Source organism: Centruroides vittatus, unplaced genomic scaffold, assembly GCF_030686945.1.
Source record: "Centruroides vittatus isolate TY-2023 unplaced genomic scaffold, ASM3068694v2 scaffold_1015, whole genome shotgun sequence".
Classification (NCBI taxonomy): Eukaryota; Metazoa; Arthropoda; class Arachnida; order Scorpiones; family Buthidae; genus Centruroides; species Centruroides vittatus.
In genome coordinates, this window is record NW_027122666.1 from 681,958 (window position 1) to 703,729 (window position 21,772).

The 21,772-nt window shown below is 26.4% G+C and overlaps 1 protein-coding gene across 1 annotated transcript; it reads left to right on the forward strand.

Annotated features, from left to right (window-relative positions):
* Nucleotides 1-30: 30 nt before the first annotated feature.
* Nucleotides 31-21,092, forward strand: LOC136986325 (solute carrier family 53 member 1). The gene is made up of 15 exons (XM_067283822.1): nt 31-312; nt 3,904-3,955; nt 4,058-4,159; nt 4,828-4,939; nt 9,863-10,043; nt 10,119-10,220; nt 10,292-10,372; nt 10,443-10,521; nt 10,590-10,957; nt 11,030-11,177; nt 13,397-13,597; nt 13,685-13,854; nt 16,735-16,868; nt 17,827-18,012; nt 20,150-21,092. Exons 1-15 carry the CDS (start codon nt 244-246, stop codon nt 20,220-20,222), a joined length of 2,058 nt encoding a protein of 685 aa, XP_067139923.1. The 5' UTR covers nt 31-243; the 3' UTR covers nt 20,223-21,092.
* The last annotated feature ends 680 nt before the right edge of the window (nt 21,093-21,772 follow it).

Below are 21,772 nucleotides of genomic sequence, written 5' to 3' on the forward strand. Positions count from 1 at the left end.
TATTATCATTGCGCCTTTGTATTATTTTTACAAGAAATAACAAGAGGCGACAAGAACTCAAGTTGAAGAACAATTGACAAATTATGTAAATTACAACTGGCAACACTGACCGAATCGTCAGATGAGGATTCAATGTATTGACCGGACCAAAACAAACAAGCCGGAGGCCAGGTGTTAATTGTGGTTTTATATTGTGAATATTTAAGCGATATCTTATGTAATCTAAGCGGAGAAAGGACTGAAATGAAGTTTGCCGAACATTTAGGAGCTCACATCACGCCTGAATGGAGGAAACAATACATTCAGTACGAGGTTAGTGGGAGATTCAATGAAAATATCGTAGGTGTTACTTTTAGTTACTTCACGCGTATCTAAACATACGATTATTTGACTAAAAGTAACTCGTACTGAAATTTTTGTTTGGAATGGTTAAAAAATTCTATTTTACGTTTAAATAATTTAATTATATGTCAATTACAGATTATAAGTTAATTTGTAAGGAAATACACTGTTTAATTTATCAAATTTAAATTTACTTTATGAATACAGTATTATAATACTGTAAAAATACTTTCTTATAGTCATGCTGTCTCTGCAGAAATTTAATTAAAAGTAATAATAATAAGATAAAATATTTTAAAATGATTATAACAATTAAATTCTATTCTAATTTTTCTACATTGTTTAATTTTTTTAATGGTTTACCCCTGTTATTGATTAATAAATGCTTTAAATAATGTTACTATACTTTAATTTATAAAAAAAAATCGAAATGTTTATCTTAATTTCTTTACAAAGTGTATCCTTTGTCGTCGTGGAAGTAGCACTGCTTTTTTTGGCAAATTTACAAGAATATCCAAACCTACTTAAGAAGAGGGACATATCTTGCAATTGTGCTTCCTCTATTATTTGCAGCAGCATAACCAAGCAAAAGTTTTTTTGCGTTTGTAAATAAATAAAATAAGTACAGGAAAAAGACGTGACAAATTCACTTATACACGTGTATGTACGGTATCTAAGATTTACTTTTTGTCTATGGGTGCCTGTAGGAAGTTTTTTGGGGGACAGAAAGTTTGGATACAGATAATTACATCTATAAATTTTTATTTAATTATTTAATTTACTTGGGTTTTCACAAGTAGATTATAGAATACGGTATTGCGTCAAAACGAAAAGACGAGGGTGTAAGATTACATTTATCGATCACTTCTGCGATTATAATTTGTGGAAGATTTTTACCTGGGATCAAGGTCCATGATTGCCCCCTTTGCAGATACTCGTGTCTTCATCCGGAGATACAAGAGTGAGACAAAACTGCATTCACTCATGTATCACTGTGGATAAAGATTAAATTCTTAGATATTGTATACTGTATATATGTGTGTATAAGTACATTCAGCCCTCCTAATATTGGTTCTAGTTATGCTACTGATTATTCACATGGCCATCTTTTATAAGAATCCAAACTAAAGTATAGACTCGATTCCATAACTTACCAAAATCTTAAGAATTGAAGAGAGAAAATATTTATGAACAGTATTGATAGAGAATTTTTATTCTGAAAACGTAAAGATTGACATCTCCCAATTAAAAAATTAATTGTAAATTCAATTAGTAAAAAGAAAAAAATATATTTTGTTTAAATATATGATTAAATATTTATATAAATTTCATATTTAATGTTAAATGTTTAATTATAATCATAAGTAAAATCATAAAATATAAAATTGATGCTTTCATATATTTGTTGTTCGAAATACTGCTTATTATTGAAAATTGATCCTGAATTTTCCAAAGAAGAGTGATGAAATAAATCCAAATTATTAGCAAAATATATCAATAGCTTGATTCTTATCATATTGTGAGTACCAATAGATTAAGTAAAGATTTATGGTAAATTTACAGTAATGATTACTTATTCCTATTACTTCTATTACTATAACTTATTCCCATTACTGTAAATCTTTACTTGGAAGTGATATAAAAATATTCTTTTTAAATCAAACATCAAGGATAAAGTTGATTCATTTTTTACTGTAATAAATACAACCTTTCATTGTAGATCTTTCAATAAGATTGAAATTTAAGCATTCAAGAAAATTTGCAATAATTTTGTAATATTTTTATGTATTTCTACTACATATTATTTCACAATTTAACAATATAGTCATTGAGTTTTTTTAAAAGGAGTTCATAAAGATAAATTTTCAGGTAATGCAATATTAATTTACACTTAGACTTTGTTTATAGTCTTGTTGAGAATGCTATCAGAAAGTATTTGATATATCATGAAGTGATATAGTGATACAAGAGTACATAACTAGGTTAATTTTAAACTTTGACCAATAAGTATTTAACTTCAAAATCTGCTGGATTGTTCCACTTTAAATGCAATATCATTTATGTTATGGAGAATATATAAATATAAATGTGCTGTACTTTATTAATTTTATAAGATTGTATTTGCAATTAAATTATCAAAAATATAATATAATGTTAATAATACATGATTTTTAATATATCACTATAAATACAGTATATCTTTGTTATAGCACAATTTATAAATCATTTTTGTAATGTTAACAATGAATCAATGCTAAATAAACTTGCTTCCTTTGTAGACAAAACAATTACATAATCATCAAAGAACTTATGATCAATGTTTTTCAAATAATTTATAAAGAGAATAACTGTTTGCATCATTTGCAAATTGCTTCATTAGTTACAGTTGTCTAAATTGAAGTATGATCTTTTAAAATAGAATGAAACAATTATTAAAGTCTGCTAGAGCATTTTTGTTTATAAACTAAAATTACATGTAATAATTTAAAAATTCCTTATGTGCAAAAAATATCCTTATATTCAATTCGAGTTTAATTTATTTCTATCTTCAAAATGCCAAAAAAATATATTAAAGGTTCTTAATTAAAATTTTTGAAATTGTTCTTTAATTTCAGCATCCAAAAATTTATTTATATATATACAGTATATAAATTACTATTTTTTGCTCTATAGTATAAATAGTTGTTGGATAATGAATGTTTCTAAGTAACTTATTGATTATATTTTAATATAGCATACTTAACATAGTTTATTGACCGCTACATCATTGGTGTATGTTATATATTTAGTAACATTATACCAGTCTTTTTATCTGAATAATAATGTTACTCTGTTTTAAATTAAGATGTAATTAAGTAATTATTGTGCTTTCTGGCAGTAAAATTTTATTATTTCAGTTTTGTAAGATTATTTTATTGTAAAATGATCATTTAAATTTTTTAACAAAGTAAAGTGTTTCTATTTAATAATTATTTTATTTACTTTGATAAAATAATTTAACATAACATTCATTCAATCTTATTAATTACAAACTCATTATAAAAGTAGACGATTACATGATCATTTTGTTTAAATTTAATAATTAGAAATCAAAAATTAATTAATTTAAAATACTCTGAAAGAAGAAATTGATTCGGAGCAGGACTCAAACCTTTAAGTCCTGCATATAATATACATATGCAACAATATATGCAACTGGTAAGCAGAAGTTGCAGGTTTGAGTACTGCTTTGAATCAATCTTTCTTTCAGAATATTTTAAATCAATTTTGATGCTTAAATTTAATAATTAGAAAAGATGGTCATTTAAATGTCTTAAATTACAAGTATTTGTACATTTAATTATCCAAAATGTAGCACAATAATAAATCTGGCTTGATTATTTACTCAGTAATGTGATTTTGACTTGGTTTTGTATATGATTTATATTATATATTTGAGTGTAAAATATTGAAATTGTGTTTTTTTTTTTGGTAACTAAATACTTCAATAAACTTAATTGTTTAGTAAATTTATTTTTGAGAAATCTATTAATGAAATTTTATAAAAATTTCTTTAAACAGGAAATGAAAGCCATGTGTTACAGTGCTATAGAAAGAGCTCCTTCTTTCGAAGGTGATTGTTGCAATATATTTTTATATTATTTTACAACTGTCTACATTAATGTTGTTATAATGATAAGAGTCATTTTAATCTCTTTTCCTTAAAATTATTCAGTTGTAGAGCAGAGTGTTATAACTCGATATTTTGCAAGTTTCGAAGAGGAATTTTTCCATCACTGTGAAAAAGAATTAACAAAAATAAATACTTTTTATTCAGGTATACGCTTCAAAAAATTTAAAAAGAATGTAATTATTTAAGTTTTTTCTATATATATGCATAAAATACTTCTTTTTATCTTAAGTATTTCATAATCATAAGTTTGTTGCTCTTATCTTTATTAGAAGTCCCTAAATATAACATGAAAACGATCACGAATTTCATAAATCTTTTTTGCACTTGAATCACCTCCAGTTGGCAGATTTTGCGATATTCGAAACTCCCTTTCTCTTAATAATTGTCAAAATCTACTCTATCATAAACAAAGATGCCATTTTAAAATTAAAGATTTTTTCATTTATGTTCTTAAATAAAACGATTAGTCTTTAAAATCTATAGTAGAATATATTTTTAATACAATATACATTTATAAACAGTAACAGTTTTTAAATAGCCTATTTTTTTTAATAGAAAATAATTAAATCAGATTATTTGAACTCGATACTATCTCTTTTGAGGTTATTGCCGATAATATTGTGGCAGTAATCCACGAATATCTTCTGCCAAGGCATTGTATGACAATAATTTAGTATATTTTTTTTTATATAATGTCATACAAAGAGATCTTTTTATAACTTCTGTATCAGCAAAATATCTAAACTTAAATATAATTTTGATTAGATTATATAATATGAAAACAAGTTTCTAATTTTGATGCTGCTTTTCAGAAAAAATGGCTGAGGCAACTCGTAAATTTGGAAACCTTAAAACCGAGCTAAATAATTACAATTGTAGGGTTCCAAATGCTAAAGGAAGTTGGAAACACTTTGAAGAAAAGAAGTAAGTTCATTAAAAAAAAAAAAATAGTTCTTTATGATATAAAATTTCAGCTTGACAAATTTGATAATGAAAAATATTTAGGTTATTTATCAGTAATTTTGAGTTAAATAACCTAATTCCTTCCTTGTTATCCAAATTTAATGATCTCTTTCATTGATAAAAGTACTTTGACAATCTAATCTTTAAATAATTATCAAAACACATTGAGATTATTCACTTGTTCTGAATGAAGTATCTTCAGATTTTATTTATTACTATGATTTAATTAATGATTTTATTAATTACAATTGAAGTCAATAAAAAAATTAATAATTTGGATTTAATTTTAAAAAAAATAATCTAAGTAAAGCAGTTGAAAAATATATAATTTCAGTCATTGTTTGTATAATATTTTAAAAATTGATTAAATAAAAATATAAATAAAGATTAGAAAAAGTATATTACTAACATTTAGATGGTTTTTATTTATAAAGAATACTAATATGCTTCATAAATTTATACAAATCAAAGTAATTCTAGAATATATTTTATTGTTAGATTTTTGCTAGAATATATTTTACTGGACAAAAATCTAGAATAAAATCATTTGGACTTTTGCTTTGTTTCCTAACAGAATATGTCTAAAGTTTCTTATCATTGTTTTTAAAAATAATTTGCGAAGTTGATAATCTATAATAGAAAGCAGGTTTGTGACATAATATTTTTTCAAGATGTCAAAATATCTGTTTAGCCATATTTTACACAAAGTTATAAAAAAAATTTACTATCACTAAATGGATAGACCATAATAATTTAAGGACTATCCATTAAGTAATATTAACTGCTTAAGATAAACAATAGGTATCATCCAAAAGGATTTATAAAATATTCAATAATTATACAGTGTAATATAATGTTTCTGTGTTTATAAATTGTTTATTTGTGCTTTTCATACAGTTCTTTATTAAATAATTTTTACTAAAATTACTCTAATTTATGTTGTGCTATTGTTACTAAGACATGTACCTGGTTTGTTTATTAATTATTTAAACAATATTGTATTGTCATCTTGTTTTATTAAATTTTTTATCTACTGAATTAACGTGTAATTTATTTCTACTAAGTTGTTGTTGTTATTATTTTTTTAATGGAAAATGATAATTGAGAAACTTTACACACTTCTACAGACAGAGCAAAACTCCAGAATGTATTATTTCTCTATTTTCTTTATAGAATCTTGATGTTAAAGCAGTTCTATAAACAGGAAATGAATTTGATACTAGTTCCTTAATTAATTTATTAATTTGATAAGCTTTGAAAATATTAAATATTTAGTAAATTAATACAGTACAGTCATAAATTACTAGTTTATTTTAACTTTTTAGAAAAATTTATTTTAAAATTTTTAATTTTAACAATTTACTGCCTTCTTGCCATCTTATATAGCAATTTAAGTTAAAAATAAACCACAGATATTGACTCTTATACCTAAATAAGCTAACTATAATCCAAAATATATCTAAACATGGATATAACTAGACAACTTGGACCGTATTTAACATTAGAATGAAGTGAATTCTAATTATTAAATTTGATTCACAATGACAAATTGCCTATTTCTAAAGTCAAATTATAGTAGTAATTGATTCAAAAAATTACAAAGTTCAAGAAATTTAGTGCTTATCTAACTCTTGTTGCTCTTGTTCTTTAGAAATATTAAACTCTGTGTAATATTTATATAATTAAAAAAAACAATCATTATTTAACATTTTGTTCCAAAGTAACTATTTTAAGCTTGACAATTAAATTTATAGTTTACTTTATTGAATTATTTTTCTCTGTCTTATTAAAATATAGAGATTATTTATTAAGTACTCAATTTTTTATTTTTTCTACAAATCTAGAATCCTAATTCATATTCCAAGTATATCAGTCAAAAATGCTGGATTTTTGGGTTGTAAGTCCATTATTTCTTTTTGAATAATCTATTCAAAAAATCAAAAAACTACAAACAGATCAAATTATGCTAGATTATTAATTAATTATTTCTTTTTATCATAATTTTAAATATACACAACATCCAGATTGAGACTGACACATCTTGAAAGGTTACAAGTAAAATTAGGTGAGAATTACAATAAAAATAAAGTATGCAATTTGAAGACACTCACTGAGTTCAATTGCAAAAATCAGTGCAGTTCTGCCTTTACTCCTTTTTTACACAAAATTATAAGATCATGTGTTCCTCCTGCATAGAGAATATCTAAATGATATTCAGTTTTTTTGCCACATGTTCTATATCATCTGTAACATAACAAAAATAACATCCTGTAGGTGCATATGAAGTTAATTGAGTTTATTAATTTTGATGCCAACATTAACCCTTTCCTTTATATATATATATATGTAGGAAGAAGTGTGGAGCATAATGTCAGGATTGCAGGTATACTAATTACTCTGAATATTTCAGTTAATTCTTGGGAAAACTTACACACGTGCTATTCTTCAAGCAATGCATTAAATGTTTTTATCTTTATGCACTGAATTTTGGTAGCAATGTTTAAAATGTCAGTCTCACTCCATACATCCTGAATCAGATTCCTTAAAATTTTTGGTTAACAAATTCAATATATAAAATTTTCAAAACTTTAAGATAAAGCTACTTTAATTAGTTTCTATGTTAAATATATAATTCTGACATATATATAATCATTTATATAAAATTTATAAATTAAAGAATGTAAGATTTATCATCATTTCATTGTTTTACTCTGTAATTTATGAAATTAAAAAAATATACAATATTTATTAATAAACAATGAATTATATTGAAGATCACAAAATTTCTTTAAAAATACTAATTTAATGAAAAGTAAAACTTAATTACTTACTTAAAAATTTCAATATTACAGTTTATAAATAGTTTTAGAAGTGTTTAACTTTAATTCCACTGATAACATTTACTTTTGAAAAGCAAATAATTGATGCTGATAAGTGTAGTGCTATCTCAACTACTGTCAAAAATCTTAATTTATAGGCCTGAAAAACATAAGCAAGTCTGTATGAGACTATTAAGTACTAATAAATGTAGGATTATCATTTGATTTTTGAATTTGCAAGAATATAATGTATTAATGTAAAATACACATTTTTCAGGTTTTAGTATCTTCAAAAACTATATCTTAAATCTGATGTAATATATCTTAATTGGCAACCTCTAGTGCAATATATATTATTTTTCTATCATTAACTCTATTAAATCATTTTAGTGACTTTATTACACCAATACTTGTAAAGATATCAACTTAGCTCATTTTCATTAGCCTATTACAGTAACAACATAAGTATTCAGACAAAAGTTGCAGAAAAAGTTGTGGCACTCTTTCAAGAAATATTGCATTTCTAATGCTTTAAACCGCACCAAGTTGATTGCATAGATGATGTGCGTGTCAGATCCAGTGTTGATTCAAAAGAACTTAACATGGAAATGAAGAGATTTCTGTCTTTAATACCACAAACTACAGTAATATATAAGATTTACTGTGGAATAAATACTAAACAGATTTGTTACCAGGATCTATTTTTTTGAAAACAAAATCCATGGATGAGCATGAAGAAATTAAGGTGTGTTTTAGATTTCGTGGCATCTTACATTTGAGTAAATATGGAGGTGAATATCCCAACAGAGGGATTTATCTCATCTGAGGGTAAGAAACACAAACTGTATGAAGTTAGGAAATGGGAAGATAAGAAAGGAAGAATGGGGACAGAAATAGACAGAGTTGTAGTGTGGAAGTAGACATTATTTTTCTTGTCTTTTGTCCTTTCAAGTCCTATGTATGTATGTAACATTATGAATAAATATATAAAAGTAGCATACAGTTCATGATATAATCATTAGTGGAATGGTATTACTTAATAATATAAAAATAAAAATATACTCTACATTTATAGTGAAATAACCAAATATGAATTCAGACTGCAACAGTATTGTTATCAGTTTATTTTTTTTATTAAATGTTTTTTAATTAAAATGTTCATTTTCATTCATGATTAAGTGCTTGCATTTTTTTAAAAAAAAGTCATTCATTTGATTACACGACATTTTTTTTATAAGTTATAAAATAAGTACGTAATAATGAATGAGAAATCAAAGGCAGAGTTTGGCTATAATTTTTAAAATATACAATATTAAAAAAAAGTTTGAAACTTACGGAATGTCATAATTAAGAATTCCAATATTCAATATAGAAATATAATATATTACTGTAAAGAACCCTATTTTGAAGATTTTCCAGGTCATAAAACTAACAATTATTTCAACCAAGCTGCATTAGGAGGAGTTAGCATGATTAGTATTATATTTTGCTGCATTTACTGCAATTCTTATTATTTTTTGTAAAAATAATTCTCTTGACTTCAAACTCTGTTCTGAAAACAATATTAAACAGTAATATCATCATTTTAATCCTCAGTCCTTGAATCTTGGTATCAACTATTTTCTATTACTATTTGTTTTCTATTTTCTATTACTGTTTTGTTAGAGCAAGCAGTAATGGAAAATGTACTTTTTAATTCTATTATTTTCTTGTACTCTGTGAAATTTCTTTTCTCTTTCAGATACCGTATTTTACGGACTATAAGACGTACCTTAATTTTTAAGCAATTTTTAAAAAAAATACCTATAAGACGCTATGGACTATAAGATGCACCTGAATTTTGGAGGCAATTTTTCGAAGAAAAAAGTGTTATAGTCCATAAAATACGGTAATCATTAAGAGAGTAACTTGTATACAAGAATAAGATTTTTCTAAGATTTAAATCTCAGATAATATCATTTTTAGTACTATAATTTATTAGACACTACAGTAATGTATGACTGTTTATAATAAAACTTCTTATATACAATTTTTAAACTTTTATGTTTTTTTTTATTGTTTTTAGATCAACTCTTCGAATAAAAGGATTGAACAGAGAAGCCGACAAACAAGTTCGGACCCACACAAGAAAGATGCATGAATTAAAACTGGCTTTCAGCGAATTCTATCTCAGTCTTATTTTACTGCAGAATTATCAGAATTTGAATTTTACTGGTTTTCGTAAAATTTTGAAAAAGCATGATAAAGTATGAAATAAATTTTATATAGTTTATGAAATTTTTTGTATATTTTGATTAATTAAAACATTTTGCATTGGCCAGTTATTGGGAACCGATGCCGGAGCGAAATGGAGGCAAGCTCATGTAGAAATTGCACCGTTTTACGTGAACAAATTTATTGATAAACTTATTCAGGAAACCGAGGTATTTATTTTGAATAATTATTTTATTATTATAATAATAATTTTGTTAATTGTATTCTTTTTCCCCATTAGAGTCTTGTGACAACTGATTTAGAGGGAGGTGATCGTCAAAGAGCAATGAAGAGGTTAAGAGTTCCTCCATTAAATGATAAAGTAATTTAAATATTTTACTTCAAAAATTAATATGATAGGAATTCATACTTAATCTGATTTTAATTCATAGCAATCTCCTTGGACAACGTTTAAAGTTGGTCTTTTTTCTGGTGCCTTTATTGTGTTAGTTGTAGCTGTTATTTTATCAGGTATGTATCTTTTTATATTAAAAGTATTTTTAGATTGATTTTTGTACTGAAACTGTTTTATTTAATAGCTACTTTTAGCAAAGCCAGAGACGATTGGCGAATTGTCTTCCGTTTATATCGAGGTACATTGCTTATCATTCTGTTCATGTTCCTGATCGGAATAAATGTGTATGGTTGGCGTACATCTGGCGTAAATCATGTACTTATTTTTGAATTGGACCCTCGAAATCATCTTTCTGAACAACATCTTATGGAAATGGCAGCAATATTTGGTGTGATGTGGGCTTTAAGTGTTCTTGCATTTTTGTATAGTAATCATCTTTCCATTCTTGCATATGCTAACCCCTTAATATTAGTTGTTGTGATGCTAGCGTTTTTATTTAATCCAACAAGAACAATGGGATATCAAGCACGATTTTGGCTTCTGAAAGTTTTGGTGAGCGAATTTGGAAAAAACTATATTTAAAATTACTTATAAGAATTCTTATTTTATTTTGTTTTATTCTAGGGAAAAGTAATTGCAGCTCCTTTTTTTCATGTCGGATTTGCTGACTTTTGGTTAGCTGATCAACTGAATAGTCTTGTTCCCGTATTAGTTGATTTTGAATATTTTCTGTGTTTTTACATTACTGGTATTGATTGGTCTGAGAACAATGGTAAGAAAATTTATAAATTTTCAAATGCATTATTTATTAAGTTAATTCTTTTCAACAGAACAATTGCACATTTTCCTTATATTTATTTATAAAAACAATCTGCTCTGAATTACGTCTTTAACAAATGTCATATTGAATACATTAATAAAATCTGTAATTTAGTTTTAGTAGTTATGTTTAAACAGATTTTCATAAAACATAAATCAATATTCAAAAGTCATAGTTCAAATCCATTATCTAGCAGTTGCTATTTTAGATGATTTGATTATATTATTCATTACCATATAATAAGAATCTGTTAAAAGGAAACTATGAATAAAACCTGTATTGAGACTGTGTATAGAAAATATACACAGATTTTCTAAAAAGATGCCCCAAGTTTAATTCCAAAACTACATATTATAATTTATATTTATTTAGTGTCTGTTGAATTCCCTAATAATATAAAAGAATATTGAAAAATTGTACTGCTGCTGATGAAATACCATAAAACAGTGATGAAAGTGGCATATATAATAGAGCAAAACATGTTTGTAATGAAGTGATTTTACTTTAACATTATCCCATTATTTAGTTTAAAGTCTGATTGAAATTACTATATATGTCTGCAATAAATTATTTGTACAGAAAGAATTTCATACAGGGCAGGTTTTTTGTGAAATTGACTTCCAGCAGAATTGACATCAGTAGTAGATTTAAGATATTTGTAGATGAAAATCTAGCAGTACTACAAAACATACTATTTAATGGCAGGATCTGGATTTTAGTTAGTTTGTAGAGAATAATGACATACCACAAATTAGATTAACTGATATGAATTCACAATGTCTTTTGATTTATATTCTAAAATTGTCTTTCAGTGTTAATGTCAGACCAGTAGAATATGCATATTTTGGTCAATGAACATCCACATAACACAAAGATATAGTTACATCTCTAAAGAAAGTTTGATATGGCATGCATTGTCAATATTTTTTTATATTAACATCATTAAATTTGATTTGTTATTTCCATGCCCAACAAAAATTTTCCTTTTCTTTAATAAAATTATCAAATTTCATATCATGAATGTTTTAAAAATCAGTTTAATATTATTTTGAAAAAATTACTTACCTCAAAATAAAATTTTAGATTTAATAAATCCATTATTTACAACTTCGATATTATTTTTGATTTACCATATTTTCTTGATTAAATCCTGGGAGTAAAGATTCTGTTAAAAATAAATCTTGGGTTGAAAAAGCATGGTAAACATTAAAGTACTGCACTATATATAGAATAATACAGTTTAGAGTGACAGATAAGAAATTTAACTAAAATTCCACTGGCATAACTGGCAAGCGCACCACACAGCAAGCGGAGGTTGCGGGTTCAAGCCCTGCTCCGAGTCAGTTCTTTTATTCCAAAAGGTTCTAAATTTATTTAATATTTACTTAAATTATAATTATTAACTTAGAAGTTAGACACCATCTCTTATCCATCTCTAGTAACAAATTACTTTACATCAATCATTTAATTAGCCAATTTATAGCCCGATTTTTAAGGCAATTGTTGGTATTTTATTACATACTCATCGGGCTTAGTGATGTTTATTTATATTCTACTTTATGCATTCATTCATCTCTCGAATAACTTAACTATAACTTATTTTTAGGTTTTCAATTGTCTGAAAACAATTCTCTATACTTTAAAAAATGTGTAATTGCTTAAAATGTTTTATATCATCATTTTAACATTTGAAAATTTTCAATTTTGTTTAACTTATTTTTAAAATATTTAAATTTTATAGCAGCAAATTAAAGTAAATAACAGATTTAAAATTACTATTCAGTATGTAAATCTAGTCAGAGAAAAAAATTTAGCAAATATTTACTATAAATTATACTATTAATTAAATTAGAAAGTTTGGCCTTGAAAAATAAGATTTCTGTTATCTTAATCCTTTTAACATCAATAAACGTTTCAAAAAACGTTAATATTCAAAACGATCTTAAAAATATATTGATTATTTTTTGTAAAATTGATTTGTCTTCATTTATTTATCATTAATTACACTGCAATGTTGCATGTATGTTACTTTTCTAATGTAGGTAACAAGACTGTGTGTATTTTTATTCACAAAATAAAAAAAATTTTATCATAATACTATAGAATACTTAACTATTTAAAACATGATGACATTCTATATGATTTAAATTACAGTAGGCTCTATGTTTTAGATTCCGAAAAGTGTGTTAAAGAACAAGTCGGTATGATTTTACGACCGGTCGTTGCTTGTTTACCGGCATGGTTTAGATTTGCACAGTGTCTTAGACGTTATCGAGATACAAAGGAAGGGTTTCCACATCTGGTGAATGCGGGAAAATATTCAACTACTTTCTTTGTTGTCATTTTTTCAACATTATTTAATACATTCAAAGGTACATAACTATCGTACAATAAAATTCAATGATCATATTATTATATTTTGTATTAAAATTATAATAATAAATTATTATTATTTTCAGATGATTATGGAGAATCAGAATATAATCCATATTTTTTCCTTTGGATTATATTTGCTTTAATTAGTTCATGTTATACTTACGTCTGGGATATTAAAATGGATTGGGGCTTATTTGAGTGCTTCTCTGGTGATAATAAGTTTTTGAGAGAAGAAATAGTGTATTCGTCTCCAGTATGTAAAATTTTTAATATACAAGTATGTGCCACTTAACGATGGACTGCATATATGACAGAGATCCCATAAGATTATAAAAGAGATGAAAACTTCAAAGCCATTTGTACCTTTTCTATGTTTGATAAGTGTGTATATGTTTTGGACAAAGTGATTAATCGGGCATTATGAATAATGACCAAAAAGGGTGCGCAGTGTGATAAATATTGATTAATTTATCAAATTGACTGATCATTATGAATATTGCTATCACCTAGTCGGGCAAAGTGATGATAATACATTGAGGAGTGATCATCCAACATATGCTAGCCAATCAGCATTCTGAGTTGCACATGTGTATCATGTTTAGTACTGAATTTTAAATTTGATTAAAAAAAACTCCACTTATTTCATTTAGAAATATTTATTTTTTTGTGAATTATTTTAAAGTACTATTAACTGATATTCTTTCGGTAACTTAGAAGTAACTTTCATTTTTGACTCTCACTTTTTGTAACATTGACAAATATGCTGATTTTGTAAAAATTTGATTGTTCTCACCTTTTTCTGCTATTAACTCATTTAATCGGTTGTTGAAGCGATTATTTATATCACTTAATGATTCCTCCATGATCGTTTCTTTTGTCAAAGAAAAAAGATTAACTACTGGTCACATAATTTAAGTTAAAATTCAGTACTAAATGCAATATGCATGTGCAACTAAGATGCAAGTTCTGATTGGCTAGCGTATGTCGGATGATCACTCCTCAACGTATTATTATCACTTTGCTCGACTAGGTGATAGCAGTATTCATAATGACCGGTCAATTTGATAAATTATTGAAATTTATTACAATGCCCGATTTTGTTGGTCATTATTCATAATGCCCGTATTAATCACTTTGTCCATAACATATATATCTAAACATCTATTTTCTTACTTATAGCATATATACATGGTATGTCAAAACATAAAGATACAACAGCTAGTATTCATTCAAAACATTTTCATTTAACTAAACATCCACTACACCTTATTTACTGGTACATGCATTATTTTTCTACATAATTGCCATCATTGTTTAAACACTTGTTAAGTCTGGGTACTGGCTTCTGTATCTTGGAGTCATAAAATTCTACTGCTTGCTGCTAGAACCATATTTCAACTTCATTTTTGATCTCATCATCATCATGGAAGTGTTGTTCTGCAAGATGATTTTTTAGGTAAAGATAAAAACAACAAGTAACATCACTTACTATAAAAAAACGAAAATGTAAAAACTATCTATTGGTGTTACTGGTAAATACATTTAATTAACGAGTATGAGCACTTTTGACAGTATATAATCATCTTCTTCAGGTAATATGGCAGATGGAACATTATAAATCTACAGATAGAACACTTTTTCAAACTGTTCAAAGAAAAAAAATAAAGAAGTCACTGGGAGCAAGATCTGGGCTATATGGTGGATGATCGAAAATTTCCCACTTGAATCATTTGAAAAGTGTTTTGGTGAGTGTGAGCCCAAGTGTTGTCATGAAGCAGGCTGACACCAGTTGTCAACATTTCCCTCCATTTGTTCTGAATGGCCCCTTGAATGCATTACAAAGTTTGGCAATATGCAGCAACATTATGGTGCCAGAAGACATGAAGTCAATCAGAAGAATATCTTTTCTGTCCCAGAAAATGAAAGCCATGATTTTTTTGCTGAAATTGAAGTTTTGAATTTCTTGGGTTTTGGGGAATGCATGTGATGCCATTGCAACAATTGTTGCTTGGATTCATGAGTATTGTGGTAAATCCAAGTTTCCATCATCTGTCACAATGTGGTTGAGAAACTCATCTCCTGCATGTGCATAGTGTGTGAAGAAGTTGAGTGCAAAACCCATCCATTTCTTTTTGTGTGCATACAAAAAAATTCTGTACCCCAATGAGTCACAGCATTATGAAGCCTGGACTTAGACACTTCCAGAATGATTTCATGTGATTCTCTTATTGTGCAACCCTGATTTTTCACAAATTTCTTCCTCGAGTCTTTGAATAAGTTCATCAGAGATCATAGATTGTTTACCACTCCTGTGTTCGTCATGAACATCAGTCCTGCTTCCAGAGAATGCACAGCACTACTTTCTTACATTTTGTCAATTCATAATGTTCCCATAAACAGAAACAATTTGTTTATGAATATCTGCTAGGTGCTCATCTTTTGTATTAAGAAAATGTATGACGAAGCACACTTCACATTTGGTAGGATTCTGAACCAGTGCAGCCATTGTAAATATGTGCTGCTCAAACCAGACTCAGCATAGCAATGACAAATGACCACAAAAAGAGCACAAAAGGTTTGAGGTTAAATCAACTGCTGTCAACATATGCACTAAAACATTTGCTTTTTGCTTAAATGCAATGTATCTTTACTTTTGGACATGCCTTGTATTTAGATTTGTCTAAATATACATTGATGCTTTCTTGGTGATGTATTTCTTAAAATATATCCCCATCATTAAATGGTGCATACCTATAATTCATATATGTATACAGATCATTTCATATATCTTGGTTAGGCAATGCACATTACTTGGTTTTGAAAATTTTGAGCCTCTTTTGGTAATGCATGATGACTTTGTCACAGATTTCCAAATAATCCCTTCCCTTCACTAGGTAAATGGATTGATCCCTGCTACTGCATGTTTTTTGCAGTCCAGCCAAGATTTGTGAAACAAACTGTGTGCATTTTTTATTTGATGTTGAAAATTAATGTTTATTTTTAATGATGTACATAAATTAAGACATATGTTTTTTTAAAATTATTATTTCAAAGATTATTAACAAATACTAAATATTTGTTAACTTTTATATTGAACTTATCAATTGTTAAAGAATGACATACTCATTTTCAGGGTTATTATTACTTTGCTGTAATTGAAGATTTTGTATTAAGATTTGGCTGGACCTTATCAGTTTCACTAACAGAAATGGGTGTTATTCACACCGATCTGATGGTATCTATTTTAGCTCCTCTTGAAGTATTTAGGTAAGCTTTAATTATTATATTAGCAAAATTTTTATATTAAGATTCTTATTTTATTCATATAGATTTCTTTAATAATTGCAATAACACAAAGTTATGTAATTATCAAAACAGTTTTTAATTGCAGAAAACCAAATTTTGTGTGTCAAAGTTTTAGAATTTTCTTTAACTTGTTTAAATTAATCTAAATTGAATGATAATTTTATTATTTTGTGGATTGTTCAATATTTTGAATTGCTAAAAATATTGGATTATAAAAAAGACAGTTTCATTATTAAAGCTTTTTTATTATTTTGTTAATTTAAATTTATTATAATAAAAATTACATAAATTATTTATAATTTTTGATTACAATGTTTTTTTAATTAAATTCTCAGCTTTTATGAAACAGTTTTTTCTAAAAAAGTATTTACTTTCTTAATAGTTTTCTGCATTCATATAAATGGTTCTTAAACTGTGTATTTACAAAGCCAAAACCCAATAAATGTTTATGTTTAACCTTGGAAGTAATTTAGTTAAAATTTTGGCATACTTGTATTAAAAATAAACTGCAGAATTAACTAATTTAATTTTGTACTGTAATATATTTATATCCCTTTACGTATTACAGGAAAGAAAATATCTATGTCTAAAGAATATTTACAATTCTTTAAGATTTTTCTGTATTTTTTATTATTTTTTTTCTTTGAGTTTTATCATTCTTACATTTGTCACACAGAGCAAATTTTTGAATATTATTTATATTTATACTGTATCATTGAAGAGAAACTGATTAACATTCAGTTAAAAACTTTCATATGATTGTATTTATAAAATGAAAATAATTTTAATTTAATTAATTAATTTCTTAGTTTATAATAAAATTTGTTTGTATTAATCATATAAGAAATAAATAACCTTAAAACTTTCAATATTAACATGTGTGAAAGAGAAGTAAATTTACAAGTTTTTTTCTTTTAAGGAGATTTGTTTGGAACTTTTTCCGTTTGGAAAATGAACATCTTAACAATTGTGGAAACTTCCGTGCTGTTAGAGATATATCAGTAGCTCCCATTGATTCAAATGATCAAGCTCTTATAATTAAGATGATGGATGAAGAAAATGGAGTTGTAAATAGGAAAAGAAAAGATAAAAAGAAACTAATGAAGTAAATATATATATATATATATATACTATTATGTGAAATTAAATAAATAAATATATATATATATTAGGTCACATTTAATTATTATAAAATTAAACTTGTCAATACATTTTAATTTAACATTAACTTTTACTTTCCCAGCTCTGTTATATAGAAGTTATAACAGAGGAAAAGTATGGCAATTGGTCAAACAATGAGCCCACAAGATTTTTACATTTTTGAATGCTGGACTTTGAAACATTGAGAATTGCAAAAAAATTTGGAGGTTTTTTTTTCTGTGTGTAGGGAGGGCATGATTTTGTTCAAACCCTCTTTGAAGCTTAATAACTCCTGTGTTTTTTGTTGAAAATTTCTGAAATTTTGCAGGGAGGTTTGAGTATTAGGGGGATTGATGCTGTTAAATTTTGGTGGTTAAAGGTCGACGGGGTGGGGAGATATAGGAAGGTCGTGTATTATATCTTGAGTAGGGTCAGACTTAATGTTGATTTTACTGGTTATTAGCATTTACAATTTTTTATAAAATCCAACTAAACAAAAACATATATATTAAAGGATTAAGAATTTAAATCATGTAAGAATGTAATTAATTTGACAATTAAGATGTAAATTAATTTTTTGATCCAATAGTATTTATTGATCATTTATACTGAAATAAAAACTTCACACTACATTAACAAAGTTGATTTAGTTATTAAATTTTTAATTTTAAAAGGCTAATTACAGTAATTAAAAAAAATTAATCTATCATATATAATATGTTTTTACTCTCTACCTTGTGGGCACTAAGAGGGAAAATCAATAACAGACTTGACCAGGCCCACAATGGGGCACAACGTAATCACAAGAACCAACCTCCAAAAAATTCTGGAATTTTTTTCAACTCATTTAGATTTGATCTCAGGTCCCTTAGAGCAGTAGGCCTTAACTGCTGAAACATCTGGCCATCCATATATAATTCAATAAAAATTACATTTTAAATTAATATTTTCATACACATGTAATTTATTTTTTAAAACAATATTATAATTATATATTATAGTTGTAATTTTAAAAATTTGTCATTTACTACAGAGAATTTTTTTTTACTCTTAAAATGCAAATGTAACAGGATTACTGTTACATTTGCATTTTAAATACATTGAGTTGAATTAAAATTCGATCATATTTTAATCAAAGCTTTAATTTATATGTCTTGAAGCAAGACATTCATGAAAGAAAGAAAGAACAAGACATCCTGAAAAAATCCATTTCACATATGTTGAATACTTACAAATGGTAAATCAATGACTATATTACTCATATTCAGATTCAATTTTAATGATTTTTCTCAAAAGCATTATAAAACTAAATATTTAAATAAAAATTTCTCTTTAAATTTATAAAATTTCATAAAATTTTAGGTTGAAAGATAGCAGTTCTTTATTTTTAGCTGTATATTAACTTTGATAGAGATGGATCCTAAGGGTCTCATCTACAGATCCTTTTGGATAAGGGGATCTATGGATGAGACCATTAAGATAAAGGTCAACTCCACATAAAGACTGTTTCTGAGGTGTGTAAAGGTCAAAGTGAGAAGAGGCTTTTCTATTCTTTTTAGTGTTTGTTCTATTTTTATGAACTTTAAGCCAATAACTATATTTGTAGACTTGCAAAATAGACTCTGTAGGAAAATGAAAAAAATGTATTTATAATAAAAAAAATCTCCTTTTTAATTGGGCTGCAATTTGTTTGTCTGTCCACTTGTCTTTCCTTAATTTCAAGAACAGAGTTATATAGATGAAATCCGAAACCAGATATGAAAGCTTAGGGGCAGGAGGCTCCAATTAACTGCATATGAACTTCTGATGTAAACCAGAACTCATGTTATTTCAATTCAAAAATTTTCCCTGTAAGGAGTTAATGACAGCATGACTCTGTTACTAACAGGAAAAGTATGATGTACAGGGGCAAGACACTACTAATTTGAGGTGGAGAGCATATATATTAAATTAAATATATTAAAAAAATATGATTTAAAATTGCAGCCTGGAATTGTGACAATGTCACATTAAATAATTTCTCATTGTATTTGTATTATTAATTAAAAATTGTAACTTGGTAAATCACTAAATTTTTTATTTTCTTATAATTTTTTTCACAGAAGGAAGAAGTCATCCGACGCTAAAGTTTTACTTCTCGAAAGCACCGGCAATGATACCGATCAGGAATTTTAATATTCCCCAAAATTTTCCAGTTTTTGTAAGAAAAAGAAAAGAATTTTGTTGTACCTGCATTAGTATGTAACTTTTTGTAGTTTGTTAAAATTATGTGATTGAAGATATATATATTTATTTTCTTAAAAAATCTGAGAGATATTTTCTAATATAGGAAATACAGATGTATATTTAAAAAGAATAGAATATCATTTATTTAAAGACATCCTCTTCTATATATATGTATTATACTTAAATTATTTTAAAGATTATATATTTGATTATGTTAATCTTATGTATAAAGTTTTATAAATTATGATAATTCCAGATGTATATTTTGATATACTATATACCAAGAATTATACACAGATGTTCTTTAATTAGACAAGCAAGCTATTATTTTTAAACAAACCAAAGAACTTCATATGTAATATATTAATTTGTCATTTTTTTCAGAAAAAAAGAAAAAAAAATTGTACATTTTTAATGTTTTTCTTTGCATTTAGTTTCGTCTCTCGCATCAAAAAAATTTAAACCAACAAGATTTGTACAGACATAAAATATCAAATTATTGTGACACATTTTTATTGCCATTAAAGCAATCTTGTCATTGAATGTTCATATCATTATTTTATAAAATAATGGAATTAATCCAGAATTTTGTAAAAACAAACAAACTTTGCTATGTTATAACTTGTAGTAAAAAGAAAAATATTAATAAAAACTTTTGATTGTATTATAAAATTTTTTTATAAAATGGTAATCAATGATATAGGATTTTTTTAGTAATGTAGTAATCATTTTGTACTATAAAATCTATAAAACATTAATATTTATCATGAGCATCATTTGTTATACTTGATATAAATAAATGAGATTTCCATAGTTCAACAGCAGTATTGTTTATAATATCAATAACTTTAACACTTTAACACAAAAGTTTTTCTATGGAGTAACGTTTAGTACTATTACAGAGAATCTTAGAGAAACAAATTGTAATTAAAACCTGTATTTCCCTAGTGTAATTGGAGGACAGTAAGGCTAATGTCGGTCAGACATTCTGACATTCTTTTTGAAATGCTTTCGTCCATTTTTAACCATACTATTCAATAAGGTTGCATTACCACGATTCTGTAAAATAACATTAACAATACAGTAATTATTATAGTCATGAGTTGGAACCATATTTATAAGATCCCTGAAGAGAGAGAGGGAAATGGAAATATCTGCTATTTGGCACATTTGAGCATACCCTACTTAGTTGTAAGCAGAATGGTGGACCATGGAATTACACAGAGTAGATGACATCGATTAAAATTATGTCAGATCATTTTGCAAAGTTGGAGCGGCATTGTTGGCTGAAAATTGAAGCTGGTAAAGAGACACACCCCAAAAGAATGCAGTCAGGGACTTGTATGGGCTTGTGGCAGAATGTCTGTGACAAACATTGGTCTTGACCATCCTCAGTTGTGGAAGAACAAGTGCACACTGGCTTCCTTGATCAGACAATCATGGAAAAACAAACATAAATTATGTGGACCATTCATCCACTTCCCAATTTGCATTTGAAG

Coding starts and splice junctions, on each gene's coding strand:
- LOC136986325 (XM_067283822.1), top strand. CDS start 244: ATGAAGTTTGCCGAACATTTAGGAGCTCACATCACGCCTGAATGGAGG. Junction 313..3,903: donor AACAATACATTCAGTACGAG/GTTAGTGGGAGA, acceptor TTCTTTAAACAG/GAAATGAAAGCCATGTGTTA. Junction 4,160..4,827: donor AATAAATACTTTTTATTCAG/GTATACGCTTCA, acceptor GCTGCTTTTCAG/AAAAAATGGCTGAGGCAACT.